Genomic DNA, 14,884 nt, shown 5'->3' with positions numbered 1-14,884 from the left:
TTTGCTTCATCTTATAAAACCTAAGACAATAAAGGCATTTTGTTAGAAGTGTGCCTTTATGGATCACTGTGCAAAATTTGTCCACTGCCCTCTGTACACCCGAACATAAGCTGGCCTCAGAGTTGGAAGGGGTGTTCCCCAACTCCGTGTCCTCCCAAAGGGAGGTGACAAGGCAGATCTATCTGTTGTTTTTCTGCAAAAGAAGAAAAGACAGGAATATGTCTTGACTGTGACTTTCATGTTCATAACCTCATTTATTCAGCATAGACCTGCAAGATGATTTTTAGTATTTTTCCATGTTTCAAATGAGGAGACAAGACTCTGAGCAGAGACAGGGCTGACTGAGGTCACGAGGTCACTAAGCAGCACTGCTGGGACCTGAGCCTGGCCTGTCTGGCTCAGGCCCAAAGCTTTCGCCTATGCCTTCACCTGGGTGGGTGTCTCGGTTTTAATATCCTCATTCCAAGGGAGGGAAGCACCACACTGAAAACCCACCTGGGCACAAGGAGTTCACTTTCACTTGGTGGAAGGACCTCCTTTGTGCCAGGCCTCTGGGAGGAAAGCAGAATTCAGGGCAGCACTTTTCAGCCAAGCGTCCTCGGTAGGGACATTCAGCTGGCCCGTGTGCTAGACATCTTTATTTAATAGACATCTTTATTTCCCTTTACCTCTTCCTGAAGTTTAGCATTTCTTTAATTGAGGATGTGGACCAAAATTTGTAGTAGTGTTGGAGTTCCCGTCATGGCTCAGTGGTTAACGAATCCGACTAGGAACCATGAGGTTGTGGGTTCGATCCCTGGCCTTGCTCAGTGGGTTAACAATCCAGCATTGCCGTGAGCTGTGGTGTAGGTTGCAGACGTTGCTCAGATCCCACATTGCTGTGGCTGTGGCATAGGCCGGCGGCTACAGCTCCGATTCGACCCCTAGCCTGGGAACCTCCATATGCCATGGGAGCAGCCTAAGAAATGACAAAAAGACCAAAAAAAAAAAAAAATTTGTAGTGGTGTTAACATTACCTGTGAGTCTGTCACCCATAGAAATTGCAGAGATTTCCATATTATACTGCAGTTGTTCCTGATATCATGAAATATTATGTTCCGGACTATTTCAAGATTCTGATAGTTGCTGAACCCACTGCTACATCCTGTTATTTAATGCACTCATGAAGAATCACATATATAACTCTATTCTCATTTTTTTTTCACATTTCCATGACTGTAATTGATAAATGGATTTCCTTTTCACTCTTTGTTATTCTGACAGGGGTCCATAGCATCCCCAGATAAAGTAGTTCCCCACCACCACCCCCCAGTCTAAGAGGATAAGTCCAAAGCAAGGATCCCATGGACCTGATGTCAGAGAGGTGGCCATTATTTTTCCAACAGCGTAGAGACCTGAAGCTGAACCCATTTCTTCCATTCTCTTTTCCCAGCAGAGGTCCGGCCCAGTGGGAGACCCATCAACACAGCCCGGGAGCCTCCGCTCACGCAAGCTTCAGGTGTGTGTGGTCCAGATCTTTGGCTCAAGAAACTGGCATCACTTCTTTCACCTCGTCACCCAAAAACATGCACATGGTTTCTGAACACTCAGTGGAAAGGCATGAAAACAGTCTGTAGACTCAAACAAATTTCCCCATCCCTCTCCAGACCCCAGGCAGACCTCAGGAGGAAGTGAGCTTGAAGGAAGCAGAAACTACATCCAGAAGAGAGATCCCAGGCCTTCTAGAAACACATCCAGAGCTTCAAGCTCTGGAGCCATTGATGACCACAACCCCTCCTGGCACAGGGCCGGCTAGTGTGTGGTCATACAGACACATAGACCCAGGTTCTGCCTGGGGAGTTTGCTGGAGATGGTTACATTTTTAAGACAGGTATTATGTCTTTCCAAGGGTGATGTCCCAGTTCCCACTGTGGTACGGCGGGTTAATGATCCGGCTTGTCTATGTGGAGATGCCAGTTCCATCTCCAGCCTGGCACAGTGGGTTAAGGATCTGGCATTGTTGCAGCTGTAGCGTAGGTCACAGCTCTGACCCGGGAACTTCCATATGCTGCAGGGGGGCCAAAAAAATTAAACTAAAAAAAATTTTTTCAAAAAGGGTGATGTCCAGAACTGGACACAGAACTACGGATGTGGCTGACCAACGCAAAATTATTTTAGACCATCATATCCATTTTTGAAGCTTATACTTTTATTTACCATATTAGCACATGTGTTATACAAAAAACAAGATGAGCTTTGGCATAAAACCCAATTCAAGTTCCGTTTTGGTCACTGACCAACTATGTCCTTGGACAAATAAAATTCACCTCTTGAGCTTCAGTTTATCTTTTGTAGGATTCATGATACTCACCTTAGAAAAGTATTGCGAGAATAAGTCACAATTGTAGCAGCTCTCATTCATTATAGGCTTTTATGTGGCCAACATCATGTGACACACGTTCACTTAACCACTGATGAGATAAGTAGGATGGCCCCTATTTACAGAACTGCAGGTGTGACATACCCAGGTGAGGAAGTGGAGGCTCTTACACGTGATCAAATAACTATTACATGACAGCCAGGATGAGAAGTCCGATCTGCCAGACTTCATTAGTCCACGTTCCCATCTACCACTTGACAGTGACCTTGGTTTTCTCTCTTTTCCCCTTTCTCCATCTTTTCAACTCCTTAGCCCTTCCCCTCTGCCTCTCTCACATTCGTCTTTTCTTTTTTCTTTACCCACTTTCTCCCCCTGCCTCCACCCATCCACTCCAAGACACAGAGCACCACAAGGGGGTCAGAGCGCCCCATGTGTTAGATGCTGTGGAAAAACCATCTCAGAGAGTGAACTGGATCAGGTGGCCTCCATTCTGTCAGTACACATGAAAGTCCCTCTCACATCTGCTTCTCCATTCCTCTAGTTCCTGGGGATGTTTTTGCCAAGAATTCCCTATGGAAAGGGGCCTATGAGTACCAGGGGAAGAAGCAGCCAGCCATGCTCCGCGTGACTGGCTTCCAGGCCATCAACAGCAAGGTCAATGCCACCATGATTGACCACAGTGGTGTGGAGCTACACTTGGCGGGTAAGGAACTGGCCACCTCGGGGAAGGCCTGCAGATGGTAAGGGTGACCAGCACAGGTTCTTCTCAAGAACAAGTCCGCTGTCATCATGCAGGGCTCAGACTCGTCCGCTAGGCGGGGGGAGAAGTGTCTATTCACTTTGGTTTACATGAGAAAAGTGCCACAGATTGGAGGGAAATAGATGACAAATATTAATATTGAACATACAAGGAACTCTTACAAATAAAAAAGAGACAGAGATCCCTAAAATCTAAACCAAAAATAGAGGCAAAGAACTCCCAGAAGCCAAAGTACAGGGTTTGTAATAAACAAATAGAAAAGTATTTTTTAGCAGTAATCCCAAAAAAAAGTCAACACAAAATGTCACTTTCCCTTTATCCCACTAAAATATTTTTGAAGTGATAAACTTTTGTGCTAGTTCAGGATACTGATGCAGTGCTGGTCAGAGTATAAATATAGTATAGTTCTAGAAAATAATATGGCAGTTTGTATCAAGAGACATGAAAATGATCAGACCCATTAATTACACTTCTTAGAGAAGTGTAACTATTAGAAGCAGTTATAGAGGGGATCAAACATTTATGAATAAAGAATGTTCACATTACAGGGCTATTTGTCTTACATAAAAACTAGGAATGGGAAATTGTCTCAAAAGAAATGGATATATTAATTATAGTATGTCTGCTGAATAAAATATTATGCCAATTGGGGAGGAAATACACCCACTATAATACATTTAAAATGTGACTCCAGTTTTTAAAGGAAAAAGCGATATTCATAAGAAAGAAAATTGGGAGTAATTACACCAAAATGTTAACAGTGGTTATTTCTCCGAAATAAGATCAGGAGTGAATTGTCTTTCTCTATGCATCTCTGCATTTTCCAAAAATCTCCCCAGTTTTCACATTTTCTATAATCATAAAAACTAAATATCTTAGAAAGTGTTTATTATGTAGATGAAGAGATTGATGGATGCACGAGTAAATGACTGTACATGTGAATACACAACCCCACGTGCAGTCACAGCCACTCACACAGACACACACAAACACAACCAACACTCCTACTCACACAGCTGCTCTAAGACATAGTCCTAAACACATCTGCACACTCTTGTATATATATCCTCATGCATTCCTGCATGCACTGAATTGTAAGCACACCCATTCACTAACCGACCCCTTAACACGTACAAAATCTCATTCACTTCATTCTCACACATATGTGTGTAAACGGGAACACAACCACGGGCCAGTAATCCTGTTGTTTATTGGCACACATGTGCCCATTCTTGCATGTCCTCGCATTCCGCCTCCACAAACACACAGGCCACACTACGCTCCCCTAATTCCAGTTACACACGGACACTGATATCAACATCTGCCTGTGAAATTCCACTCACTCACACCCACATACCCACAAATTTGGGTCTAGAAATTTTCCTGGATCTTTCAAGTGTTCTCTCTGAACTTTCTCTGCCCAGGAATCTACAAGAAAGAAGATTTCCATCTTCTCCTCCAAGTTTACCAGATTACAGGGCCTGTGGAGATCTTTGTGAATAAGTTCAAAGATGATCGCTGGGCCTTAGATGGGCATGTAAGTTCAGCACAACCCCACTCAGTCCTCGACCTCCCTGTGCCCTCGCCCCGTCCCTGAGGCCCAGATCACTGGCAGGGGAGGGGAGGAGAGAAGTGGTGGAAACTCTCAGGATCAACATGGAAGGTGGGAGGAGGTTTTCTGTGGGGCCAGGACTGGGTGCAAGGGAGTCCTCATCTGCTGGTGACGTGACCACAGAAAAAGATGAAAAGGGCCAGGAGGCTGAGAGCCCAGAGATCAGTACACCTGAGCGAGAGGAAGGAGGTGCTGATGTTGGAGCAGAAAGCAAGGAGTTGAGGTCAACAAGAGTAAATTCAAGCAAGTTGAAGGTCACGGTGTGGTGGTGAGAGCTGGGAGAAGGTGGTGAGTCCCAGATGAACACTGCACATCTCTCATTTGAGGATTCAGGTTGAGGGCAACTTAGCACAGCTCACAAGACACCAGGACCTGGGGGAAAAGAGACCACTCTCATACATCCCCTTGTGGGAAAGCCTTGTTATGTGCAAGGGCATTCTTGAAGTGGGATCTGGGTCTGCAGAGACGCTCCTCTGCCCATACCTTCCAAGTTCCCAGATGGAGGAGTAGAGCAGTCACCTGTCCCATCCTCAGCTTCCCTGTCCTGGGTTGTTGAAGCTAGAAGAAGTGGGGGGTCGGCGGGGGGTGGTTGGAAGGAGGAAGGGGTCCTGTGGCCAGAGGAGCAGAGAGCAGAGGAGTCAGGGTGTGTCCTCATGGACAGGACCACGTGGCAGAGGACTGTGGGTTTAGTGAATCTGCTTATAAACACATAAGCAGAAGCAGGTGGCTTCTCCGGGGTGGCACTGTGGTTAGACCCTTGGGCTTCTCCAGAATATTCGGTGGATTCTCTTGGGTAGCCCAGTCCTGGCTGCCATCAATAGTAGTCCAGAAGCTGTGCCAGGACAGTAATCTCCCCCATACTGGGAGGGTGGCCAGAGGCGGGGGAACAGGGTCAAAGCTGGGAGCTGGAGCTGGAGGGCAGGGCAGGGCAGGGGCGAGGTGCAAACGGAGCTCCAAGGAGCCAGAAACAGCAGGAGCAACTGCCTGGAATGACAGCCAACCTCTGGGCCCACTTCTGTGTCACCCAGGGTGTGTTGGGGAGGTGGGGGTGGATGGGAAGGGGGGTCAGCACCATGGACAGTGGGCACTGGAAGGGACCCCAGCAGCCCAAGCATCCTCAAAGATCGCCCTCAGCTGTGTAGTCCCAGCCCACAATGTCTGGCTGGCACCTGCGCATCACACAGGCAAGGGCAGGGGGAGCGGGGAGGACGTATGGCTCCTTAGCCACCTCCCAAATTAATAGCTATTGGAACTGGGATGAGTACATTCAATCTTCCAAGTCCAGTTTCATCATGGCTTGGCTTCTTGCGCGGTGCTTTCAAACTCAGGTTTTCCTCACGTTGGCAACAGCTAACACTTATCCAGGGTGAAGGACGTGTTCTGGGTGCTTTATCTATATTCACTCGTGTGAATCTTTACAGCAGCCCTAGGACCTGGGTATGGTCGTTGTTCCCATTTTATAAATGAGAAGCTGAGGCACAGACAGATGAAGGGATTTGACCAGTAGAAAATAAAAATGTCTCCCTACCTCCAGCAAGCAGTTGGAGCCCCCGCCCCAGCACATCCATGGAGCGCCACCCTTGCCTGGGTGTGGCAGGGAGTCTGCGTCGTGGGGGTGATGAGCGGGCCAGTGACACCAGCGAGTTTGGCAGTGTGTACCTGGCTGGCAGGACTTCCGACTGTTTCTGGCACACCAGCTGTCTTACGCTCTCTGCTCCCATCATCTCAGGTCTCCTCAGAGTCCTCCGGAGGCACCTTCATCTACCAGGGCTCCGTCAAGGGCCAAGGCTTCGGGCAGTTCGGCTTTCAAAGACTTGGTAACTAGCTCTTGGCCCTGGAATGTGAGCTCATGTGGGTGGCGGAGACACTTCTAGGATGGAATGGAGGGGTCAGGGGCTGGTGAAGTTCCACAGCCCAAGGCAGGGGTTCTTAGCCTCTTTTGGACCAAGGAACCTTTGAGATCCTGCTCAAAGCCGGGGAACATCTCCCCGGAAACACAGTGCAGGACATGTTCAGGCTTTGCCTAACAGCTTCATGCTCGGCCCTGAGTTAAGAGCCCCCAGCTTAAGGGACACTGGGTCTCCATTGCACCCCCACAACTCTATCTGGCCCCAGAGCCCTGAGCATTAAGACATGGGGCTCCTGTAGGAGTCTTTACTCAGTCCCAGAAGGCTCGTATTGCTGTCATTTTACAGATGAGAAAGCCAAGCGCCAAGGAGGCTCCTTCCCTAGCTCTTCCCCAGCATCGCTACCCTGCACATCCCACGGCATCGGTGTCAGGCATCCTCACTCCAGATATTGACCTTGACCCAGAGCCCCTGATGGGGGGAGGGGTCCTGGCTTCTCAGAAGCAGTGCAGGGGGAGATAGGAGGCAGGCCCAGCTCTATGGGCCTGAGGTCCTGATGCCACCAGTCCCCCTGGGGTGCCCCTCACCCACCCACCCCACCCCACCTGCCCAGGCAGTGCATTGCATTTTCTCAAAGATCTGACCTTCTGAAAGCTTCTCCTTGCCTTAAGCGGAAATCTGCTTCCCTGTGGTTCCCACTCTGCCCTGCTTGTCCCCTGGAGTTGTTCCCTGCTCTGTCCTCTTGAGCTGCTGGGAGTGAGGGTTTGCTCTCTTCCACACATACTGGAAGGCAGTTCCTCTGGCCCCTCAGTCTTACACACTGCAGAAACCTCAGGAGACCAGGTTCTTGTTTTGGCTTCACGGCTGACCCCTCACCCCCCTGGGCAGACCCGTCCCCTCTCCCGTCTGGTGGCCTCAGCCCCTGAGCTCAGTGGGGCACTTCACAGGGGCAGTGGTTCCCACTGGGGTCTTCAGAGCCCTCCCAGTGAGTGCGGGAGGGGCGGGGAGGAGGAGGAGGGAGACCCTCCAGGGCAGAAACTTCAGCATCCCCTCCACCGCCTCTCCCACACCCCAGAGCAGAACACCTTCCTCTGTTTTCTAGTTTGGCTTCCTTGGAAGGCTTCATGTGATAAAAGACTTCCATGGCCAAAAGAAGTTTGGAAACTTCTAGAAGGCTGCACTCTTTTAAGATTTTATTCTGCGATGCAGTTTCCAGATCCCCCGCAGACTGGCTTCCCCAGGCCTGACCTGCCCTTGTGGGACCTTCCTCCAGGAGGAGGTCCCTGGGGTGGGGGGTCGGGTGGAAGGCAGGGGTGGGCTCTGGGCAGCATCCCAAGCCACAGCGCCCCTCGTGGCAGTGGCCACTGTGTCTGTGACCTGAGGTTCTGTTCTCGGACTTTGCAGACCTCAGGCTGCTGGAGTCAGACCCCGAGTCCATCGGCCGCCACTTTGCTTCCAACAGCAGCTCAGTGGCAGCCGCGATCCTGGTGCCTTTCATCGCGCTCATCATCGCGGGCTTCGTGCTCTATCTGTACAAGCACAGGTACAGGGAAGGGACGCGCCCCGGGGCGGGGGCAGGAAGGTCTCTCCCTGACCCTGACCCTGACCCTGACCTGCCCAGAGGCTTCCTGACCCAGGCGGGCTGTGACCTCCTGAAGGGAGGACAGAGCCTCCTTGCCCTCCCCGCGCCCCCCCCCCCCGGCCCCGAGATCCCCGAGTCTCCTCTTTTCCCGTCTTGGTCACGCTGCGCTCCCCTTCCCAGGAGAAGACCCAAAGTTCCGTTCAATGGCTACGCCGGCCACGAGAACACGAATGTTCGAGCCACGTTTGAGAACCCGATGTATGACCGCAACATCCAGCCCACAGACATCATGGCCACCGAGGCGGAGTTCACAGTCAGCACGGTGTGTACAGCGGTATAGCCCCCGGCCTGGCCGCCCTCGCCGCCGCCACCGAGAGCCCCGCCTCCGGCAGCCGGTGAGACACACGGCCCTGCAGATGTGGCCAGGGAGAGGGGGACTGTGGGCCTGGGACTGCCCCGTGCCGGCCCCCGAGCCAGGCACCTCCCTACACCCAAGCTGGGGCCTGCCGTTACCCCCTTTACAGATGGGAAAACTGAGACCCAGGAAAAGGAATTCATTTGGCCAATCCCACAGTGAATAAGTAACAGGGTCAGAATCCAGTCCCAGACGGGCAGCTCCAGAGACTGTGCTCTCAGCCACTGGACTCAGCAAACACACCACGTGGGTGTGTTAGAACTCTCCAGAGAGAAAGAGATACGTGTACACACACAATATGTGCATACACGTCTATATGTACTCTCTCTGCAGAGAGGTGTTGTGAGTATGTGTTTATCTTATATAGAGACATAGAGGAAGAGGGAGAGATTTATGTTAAGGAATTGCCTCACATGATTGTGGGGCTGGCACGTCTGAGGTCCACAAGGCAGGCCGGGAAATTTCATCAGGAGTTGAGCTTGTAGTCTTGAGTCCAGAGGCTGTCTGGAGGCAGAATTCCTTCCTCTCGAGGGGCCCTCAGGCCTTTCTCTTAATTGGTGCAGCCCACCTACATTATGGAGAGTAACCTGCTTTATTCAAAGTCTACTGATTTAGGAGTTCCCATCGTGGCTCAGCAGTAATGAACCCGACTGGTACCCATGAGGACACAGGTTCGACCTGTGGCCTTGCTCAATGGGTTAAGGATCCAGTGTTGCCATGAGCTGTGGTGTAGGTCGCAGACATAGCTCAGATCCTGTGTTGCTGTGGCTGTGGCATAGGCCAGCAGCTACAGCTCCGATTGGACCCCTAGCCTGGGAACCTCCATATGCAGCAAGGGTGGCCCCAAAAAGACAAGGAAAAAAAAAAGTCTACTGATTTAAATTGTTAATTGCACCAAAAAATTCCTTTGCCGCAACATCTAGATGTGTTTGACCAAACAACTGGGCACCAGAGGTAGGCAGGTTGACATATAAAATTAACCATCACCTAGACCGTAATGGATAGTCCGACACAGTCCGTGGCATTGGGCTAGATAGGAGGGCCCCCATTACACAGATAGGGTGGTGGACACACATGTGCAGAGGCTTTCAAGTGTCCCTGGGACACTGTGTCTCACACGTACACATAGGCCTGCTGGGAGGAGCTGACACGTATAGAAGCCATCGCCTTGTGTCCTTCTTCATAGGTAGCCCTTCCTCTGGGGGTTGGGGACCTGCAGGAATTGTCCCCACAAGGTGTGCAAGCTGCAAGGTGTGCAAGGTGTGATCTCTCAGAGACCTGAGCCATCCCACCTTCTGGAGAAGGCAGGTGCCCTCCTTCTGGTGTCTCCCTGACCTTGCGGAGCCCAGCCCCCAGGGCTCTGGGGAGAGTAGTCCCCAGAGAGGTGGGCTTCCATTAGGGCAAGGGGGTCACCAGCCAAACCCTAAAGCTGGTGACAGCTCTCCTTCCATGCCCCTGTCTGTGACAGCGCATATGATGGATAGTCCTGGAGGGAGCAGGCTGTGTGGACGAGGATGCAAGGGCTGGGCTGACCAGAATGGCCAGACCCATGAATGCCAGGCGAGTCAGAAGAGTGAGGGGGCTTTTAAAATCTCTGCCAAGCACTGGCTGCCCAGCCCCTCGCGTGTGTTGCTTCCTTTCATCCTCACAGCAACGCCGGGAGGATTTTCACAGCTGCAACCCAACGCCCAGACCACACAGCAAGTCAGGGAGGCAGAGCCTGCTTTAAGATTCGCCAAGCGGCCCCCGATGCCCCCCTCCCCCTTTGGGTCCACTTCTTTTCGCTAGATCATTTATCTTGCTTAAATCTAAGCTTAAAATTGTGGGTATTAAGATAAACTGTACATAAAGAGATACAAATTATTTTCAGAATATATAAAAGCAACTCTTGAATCCAAGTAATTAATTTATTGAGCTTTTCTGTATCTTTTACATCTATCCAAAACAAACATTTAATGAAGGAGGAGGAATTATGCCAGTGAGATCCTTTTAACATGTCAAAGTTAGTTCTGAGCCTTCACCTGTGTGCTCCATCTTTCATTTTTCCTACATTTTTCCTACTCATGTATCTAGAAAGCAAGAAAGAAAAAAGTAAAATCCCCTCTGGTGACATAAATCAGGCCTTACAGGAGATCTGTCATGACTCTGAACTTTGAGTTGCAGAATCATTGGACAGGAGAGGAAAGAAACACGGGCGTCCCAGGGACCTACCCACCACCCCCACCCCTGCTCCACATCTGGGGCTCCGCTGGGTCCCAGGTACCTGCAGGCCCAAGGTTTCAGCTCTGGGTCTTTTGGGGTTGGCGCTCCTCATGCTGCCTCTCGCCAGCATCCAGGGCCTGGGAGCATATGCCCCCAGCCCACAGCTCTCCGGCTGGTCCTTCTGCTCATTTCCATCTCCAGCCTGCCTGGAGCTTGGCTCAGGGAGGGGCCACTGGAAAGACTACTCTGAATAGACACATGCACGTTTTCAGTGAGTGACAAGGTGATAAGTTCAAAGGATGCCTAACAAGAACAGCTGAAATGAAAATAAACCCCACACAGGGAAGTCATCAAGGCCTTATAGGGTCACTGAATTGGGGGCAAGGGGCAGGGCTGGGTCATGACTTTCACGGATCCCTTCCTCTGTTTAAGAAAATATTTAATATGATACTGTGTTGTTATAACGATGAAGATAACCCAGGCTAGATTTATTGCATGGCCAGTGGCAGGTGGGGGGCACTCTTCTAGCATGTGGAAGTTACGAGGCCAGGGATAGAACCCTCACCACAGCAGTAACCTGATCCTTAACCTGCAGAGCCACCAGGGAACTCCACATGGCCATTATTAGTGTATTCATTTTCTTTCTTTCTGATTTTGGAAGAAATTAAAAACATTTTCTTGGTCCCCTAAAAGTATAGCAGCCCCAGGCACTAGGTCTCCTGTGGCTCACGGGTAAGTTGGCCCTGTCTGGGGAAGACAATGACGTCGGGAAAATATATATTCTTCTGTGTGTATCCTACCTAACCCCCACCCTCAGAAGAGTAAAACACCAACAGTAAAACCAAGGCAACGGAGTTCCTGCAGTGGTGCCATGGGTTAGGAATCCAGCTGCAGCGGCTCAGGTCACTGTGGAGACCATGGGTTCCATTCCAGGCCCAGCACAGAGGGTTAAAGGATCCTGTGTTGCTGCAGCTGTGGTGTAGGTCGCAGCTGCCCCTTGGATTCAGTCTCTGGGCTGGAAATTTCCATGTGCTGAAGATGCAGCCGTAAAATTAAAAAAAGAGAGAGAGACAGAGAAAAAAGATCAAGGCAACTAATTTTCTTTCATTCTCTCTCCTCATTCCTTCTCTGCTTTTCCTCTTTCCTCCTGCCTTCTGCTCCCCGCCCCCACCTGCTGCCTCCCTTGTTTTACAAACTCGGGTGTGATCTGTCGGGTCCCAGTTCTCCAGGGGACAGGAAGTAGGCTCCCCTGAGCACAGTGCCCAGTGCCCATCTCGTCTGTCTCTCCGCCCGTGTCTGCTACCGCTGGGACTTGGGCCTTCGCCCTGCCACCACCCGCACCCGCCACCCTGGAGAGGACTCCTACTCTGCCCTGATTGGGGGCCATAGAGGAAGAAGGGCTGCAGATGCTATGGACTGAAACTAGCAAAGGATTTTGTGGGTGTGCACATGTGTGTATGGGCCTGAACACACACACACACCCCTCTCCTTTGTTTGAATTCAACGGAAGAGACCACAGAAGCTTAAAAAAGAGAAATGTGTGTGCAAGATGCCCCATGCTCTGCTCCCCACAAACCCTGAGAGACGAGGTCATGAAGAAGAAGCACGATCAGATCAGCATGGAAACCAACACGCCCGTCCCGCTTGTCAGGCCCTGGGGGATGTGTCAGCAGGACGCTTCCCCAGGGCGATGGCAGCAGAGACCAGCCACCCGCAAGTGGGCAGTCCCAGCTGCAGGCAGGCAGCAAGGATTACCCCAAGGGCAGGAGCCAGTCTTAAGAAATCATTTGGAAATTATTTTTTTCTGCCATAATTTTATTCAGTTCTAAACCCAGTGAATTAAAAAGCCCTTTTAGGTTGAAGGCAACACTGAAAAAGTGGGGCGCATCCGGAGAGGTAAGGGCAGGAAGCTGGCCAAGAGCTTGCCAAGGTCAAGTCTTGGCTTGAAGAGAATAGAAGCAAGTGTGTGGCCCAGACCAGGGACACCACCAAGTCTGCAGGCATCAGAGAGGCGCTGGAAGGGACAGGACAGCAAGCCTACTCCAGGGTGCAAAAATACCGGCTACCGTATGTTGTTTCTTCTCTTTGCCTGACATGTTACGTGTATCATTTCTAGTCCTTACAGCAAGCCCAGAATGTAGGAAATACTATTCAGGATGGATGAGAAGCAGAAAGGTGAAGAGATATAAGCCTTTAGTTAGTAAGTGTGGAGTCAGGCTGCAAACCCAGATGGATCTGACTCTGGAGTCCACTACACCAGCTTCCAGAAACCCAGGTCTAAAAGGAGGCGAAGGAGGTAGATCCCTGTGTAGAATGATGGCCAGGGGTGGTGGGCCAGGCAGGGGACCCATGTGTCCTTCTGGGTTCTGTTCTCTCCACCTTGGCAGCGTCAGAGCCAGGACCCAGGAACCCAGGCTTCCCGGAGCTGGTGCTGGCCTCTTGGCTCCCAGCAGCCCCTCACAGAGCCGACTCAGGACCTGGGAGCTCCTGAATCAAAAGAGTGGAGGAAAGGGGTCTCATTCTCTCCCGCTCCCTGCAAGTAGCTTTGGTTTACGTTACGTTTCATCACCGTGCCCGGGTGGTTGATGAATTTCACAGAAGCGCTGGTTGACAAGCAAACGCGTTTGGGAATCAAACGGTGGCATTTAGAGCCACTTTGTCCGTCCTCGGGAAGGTCCCCAGGGGCTGAAGCCCCTGTGCGTGTCTGACATGCTGGCTTCAGATCACGTGTTAAAATGACACAGAGAGACGTACGGAGTGGAGTTGCAGGGACACCTGGTTTGTAAGCAGATTCCAAGTTGGAACCATGAGATGTGACTCACGTGAAGATGGGCTCCAGCAAGAGGTGTCCCTTTCCAGCAGACGCACCTGGGACTGGCCATGGCAGGAGCCCAGCCACACACACCCACTCTGGGTCCCAGCATCGCTGGGCTTGGCGGGAGAGGACCAGTCCAGACGAACCCACTCTCATGCTCATCTCTCTCTCTCTCTCTCCGGAAGCAAATGCAGGATGCTCTTCGGCTGCCCCCACCCCCTTATTACACTCCTCTGAGACCACCCAGTAGACGCCTCCTCCAGCCCTGTCACCTGTGTCCCTCCCCGTGTCCCATTGTGAAGTCCCAGGAGATGACCGAGGAGCACTCTGCTGTGCGTTACCCTTCCCCACCTCTGGCATTTTCGTGCCACCTCCAGAGGCTTGGAAGCAACCAGGGCAGACTAGGCCCTTCACCCACCATCCATACCATGTACCCACCGCCATCCCATGAAGAAAAAAAAAAAAGTAAAACAAAAATTAAAAAAAAAATCTTTTGTACAGAGATATATTTTTATTATACAAAGTTTGTACAGTACCAAAAAAAAGAAAGAAAAAAAAGGTGTACAATTTTTTTTCATTATTGTAGGTAAACGGTAGTGGAAGCCTTTTTTTGTAAATGTAATAAAATGTATAAATATGGTTTTCAGAAAACATCAAGTGCTGTAAATATGTAATCTACACACCTTCTTGGCTTGTCTGCAGTATATACATTTAATTTATCTGTCTCTGTATATGAGGCTTCCCCCTGGGGCCCTGCACTATGGTACTTTCCTGAATTTGAAAGCAATTTTAAATTTTTTGAATTCAAATAAAATATAAATTTTTGCATTGGTTTTCTTACATTTTTATCACCTTTTTCATGGCTGGGGGCAAACAGTTGTTGGGAGAGGGGAAGAAAGACATATTTGGGACTAAAGGCTACGCTCGGAAATGTGGAAATCTCTCGCTATCTCTTTTTTTTTTTTTTTTTTTTTTTTTTTTTTTTTTTTTTTTTTGCCATTTCTAGGGCCACTCCCTCGGCATATGGAGGTTCCCAGGCTAGTGGTCCAATCGGAGCTGTAGTCGCTGGCCTACACCACAGCCACAGCAACACAGGATCCGAGCCATGTCTGCAACCTACACCACGGCTCACGGCAATGCCAAGGATTTAATCTTTGGAACGGTTGGCTATTGGAACAGCTGGCCAATGGACAGCAACAGGCTTCACTCAGTGGTTTAAGGATACGGCATTGCCGTGAGCTGTGGTGTAGGTTGCAGACAGAGCTCAGATCCTGTGTTGCCTGTGACTGCAG

At 50.4% G+C, this 14,884-nt stretch overlaps 1 protein-coding gene across 1 annotated transcript in view; it reads left to right on the top strand.

The window, feature by feature from the left end:
* CSMD2 (CUB and Sushi multiple domains 2) overlaps window positions 1–14,417 on the top strand; it is a 646,642-nt gene extending 632,225 nt beyond the window's left edge. Inside the window, 7 exon segments of the mRNA XM_021095859.1 lie at window positions 1,433–1,498; window positions 2,901–3,062; window positions 4,544–4,656; window positions 6,461–6,548; window positions 7,983–8,121; window positions 8,341–8,555; window positions 11,999–14,417. Of these exon segments, the coding sequence (XP_020951518.1) occupies window positions 1,433–1,498; window positions 2,901–3,062; window positions 4,544–4,656; window positions 6,461–6,548; window positions 7,983–8,121; window positions 8,341–8,500 (728 nt within the window). The 3' untranslated portion in view covers window positions 8,501–8,555; window positions 11,999–14,417.

The sequence above is a fragment of the Sus scrofa genome, chromosome 6 (genome assembly GCF_000003025.6).
Source record: "Sus scrofa isolate TJ Tabasco breed Duroc chromosome 6, Sscrofa11.1, whole genome shotgun sequence".
NCBI classification, from domain to species: domain Eukaryota; kingdom Metazoa; phylum Chordata; class Mammalia; order Artiodactyla; family Suidae; genus Sus; species Sus scrofa.
This window is presented reverse-complemented; position numbering and strand designations above follow the sequence as displayed.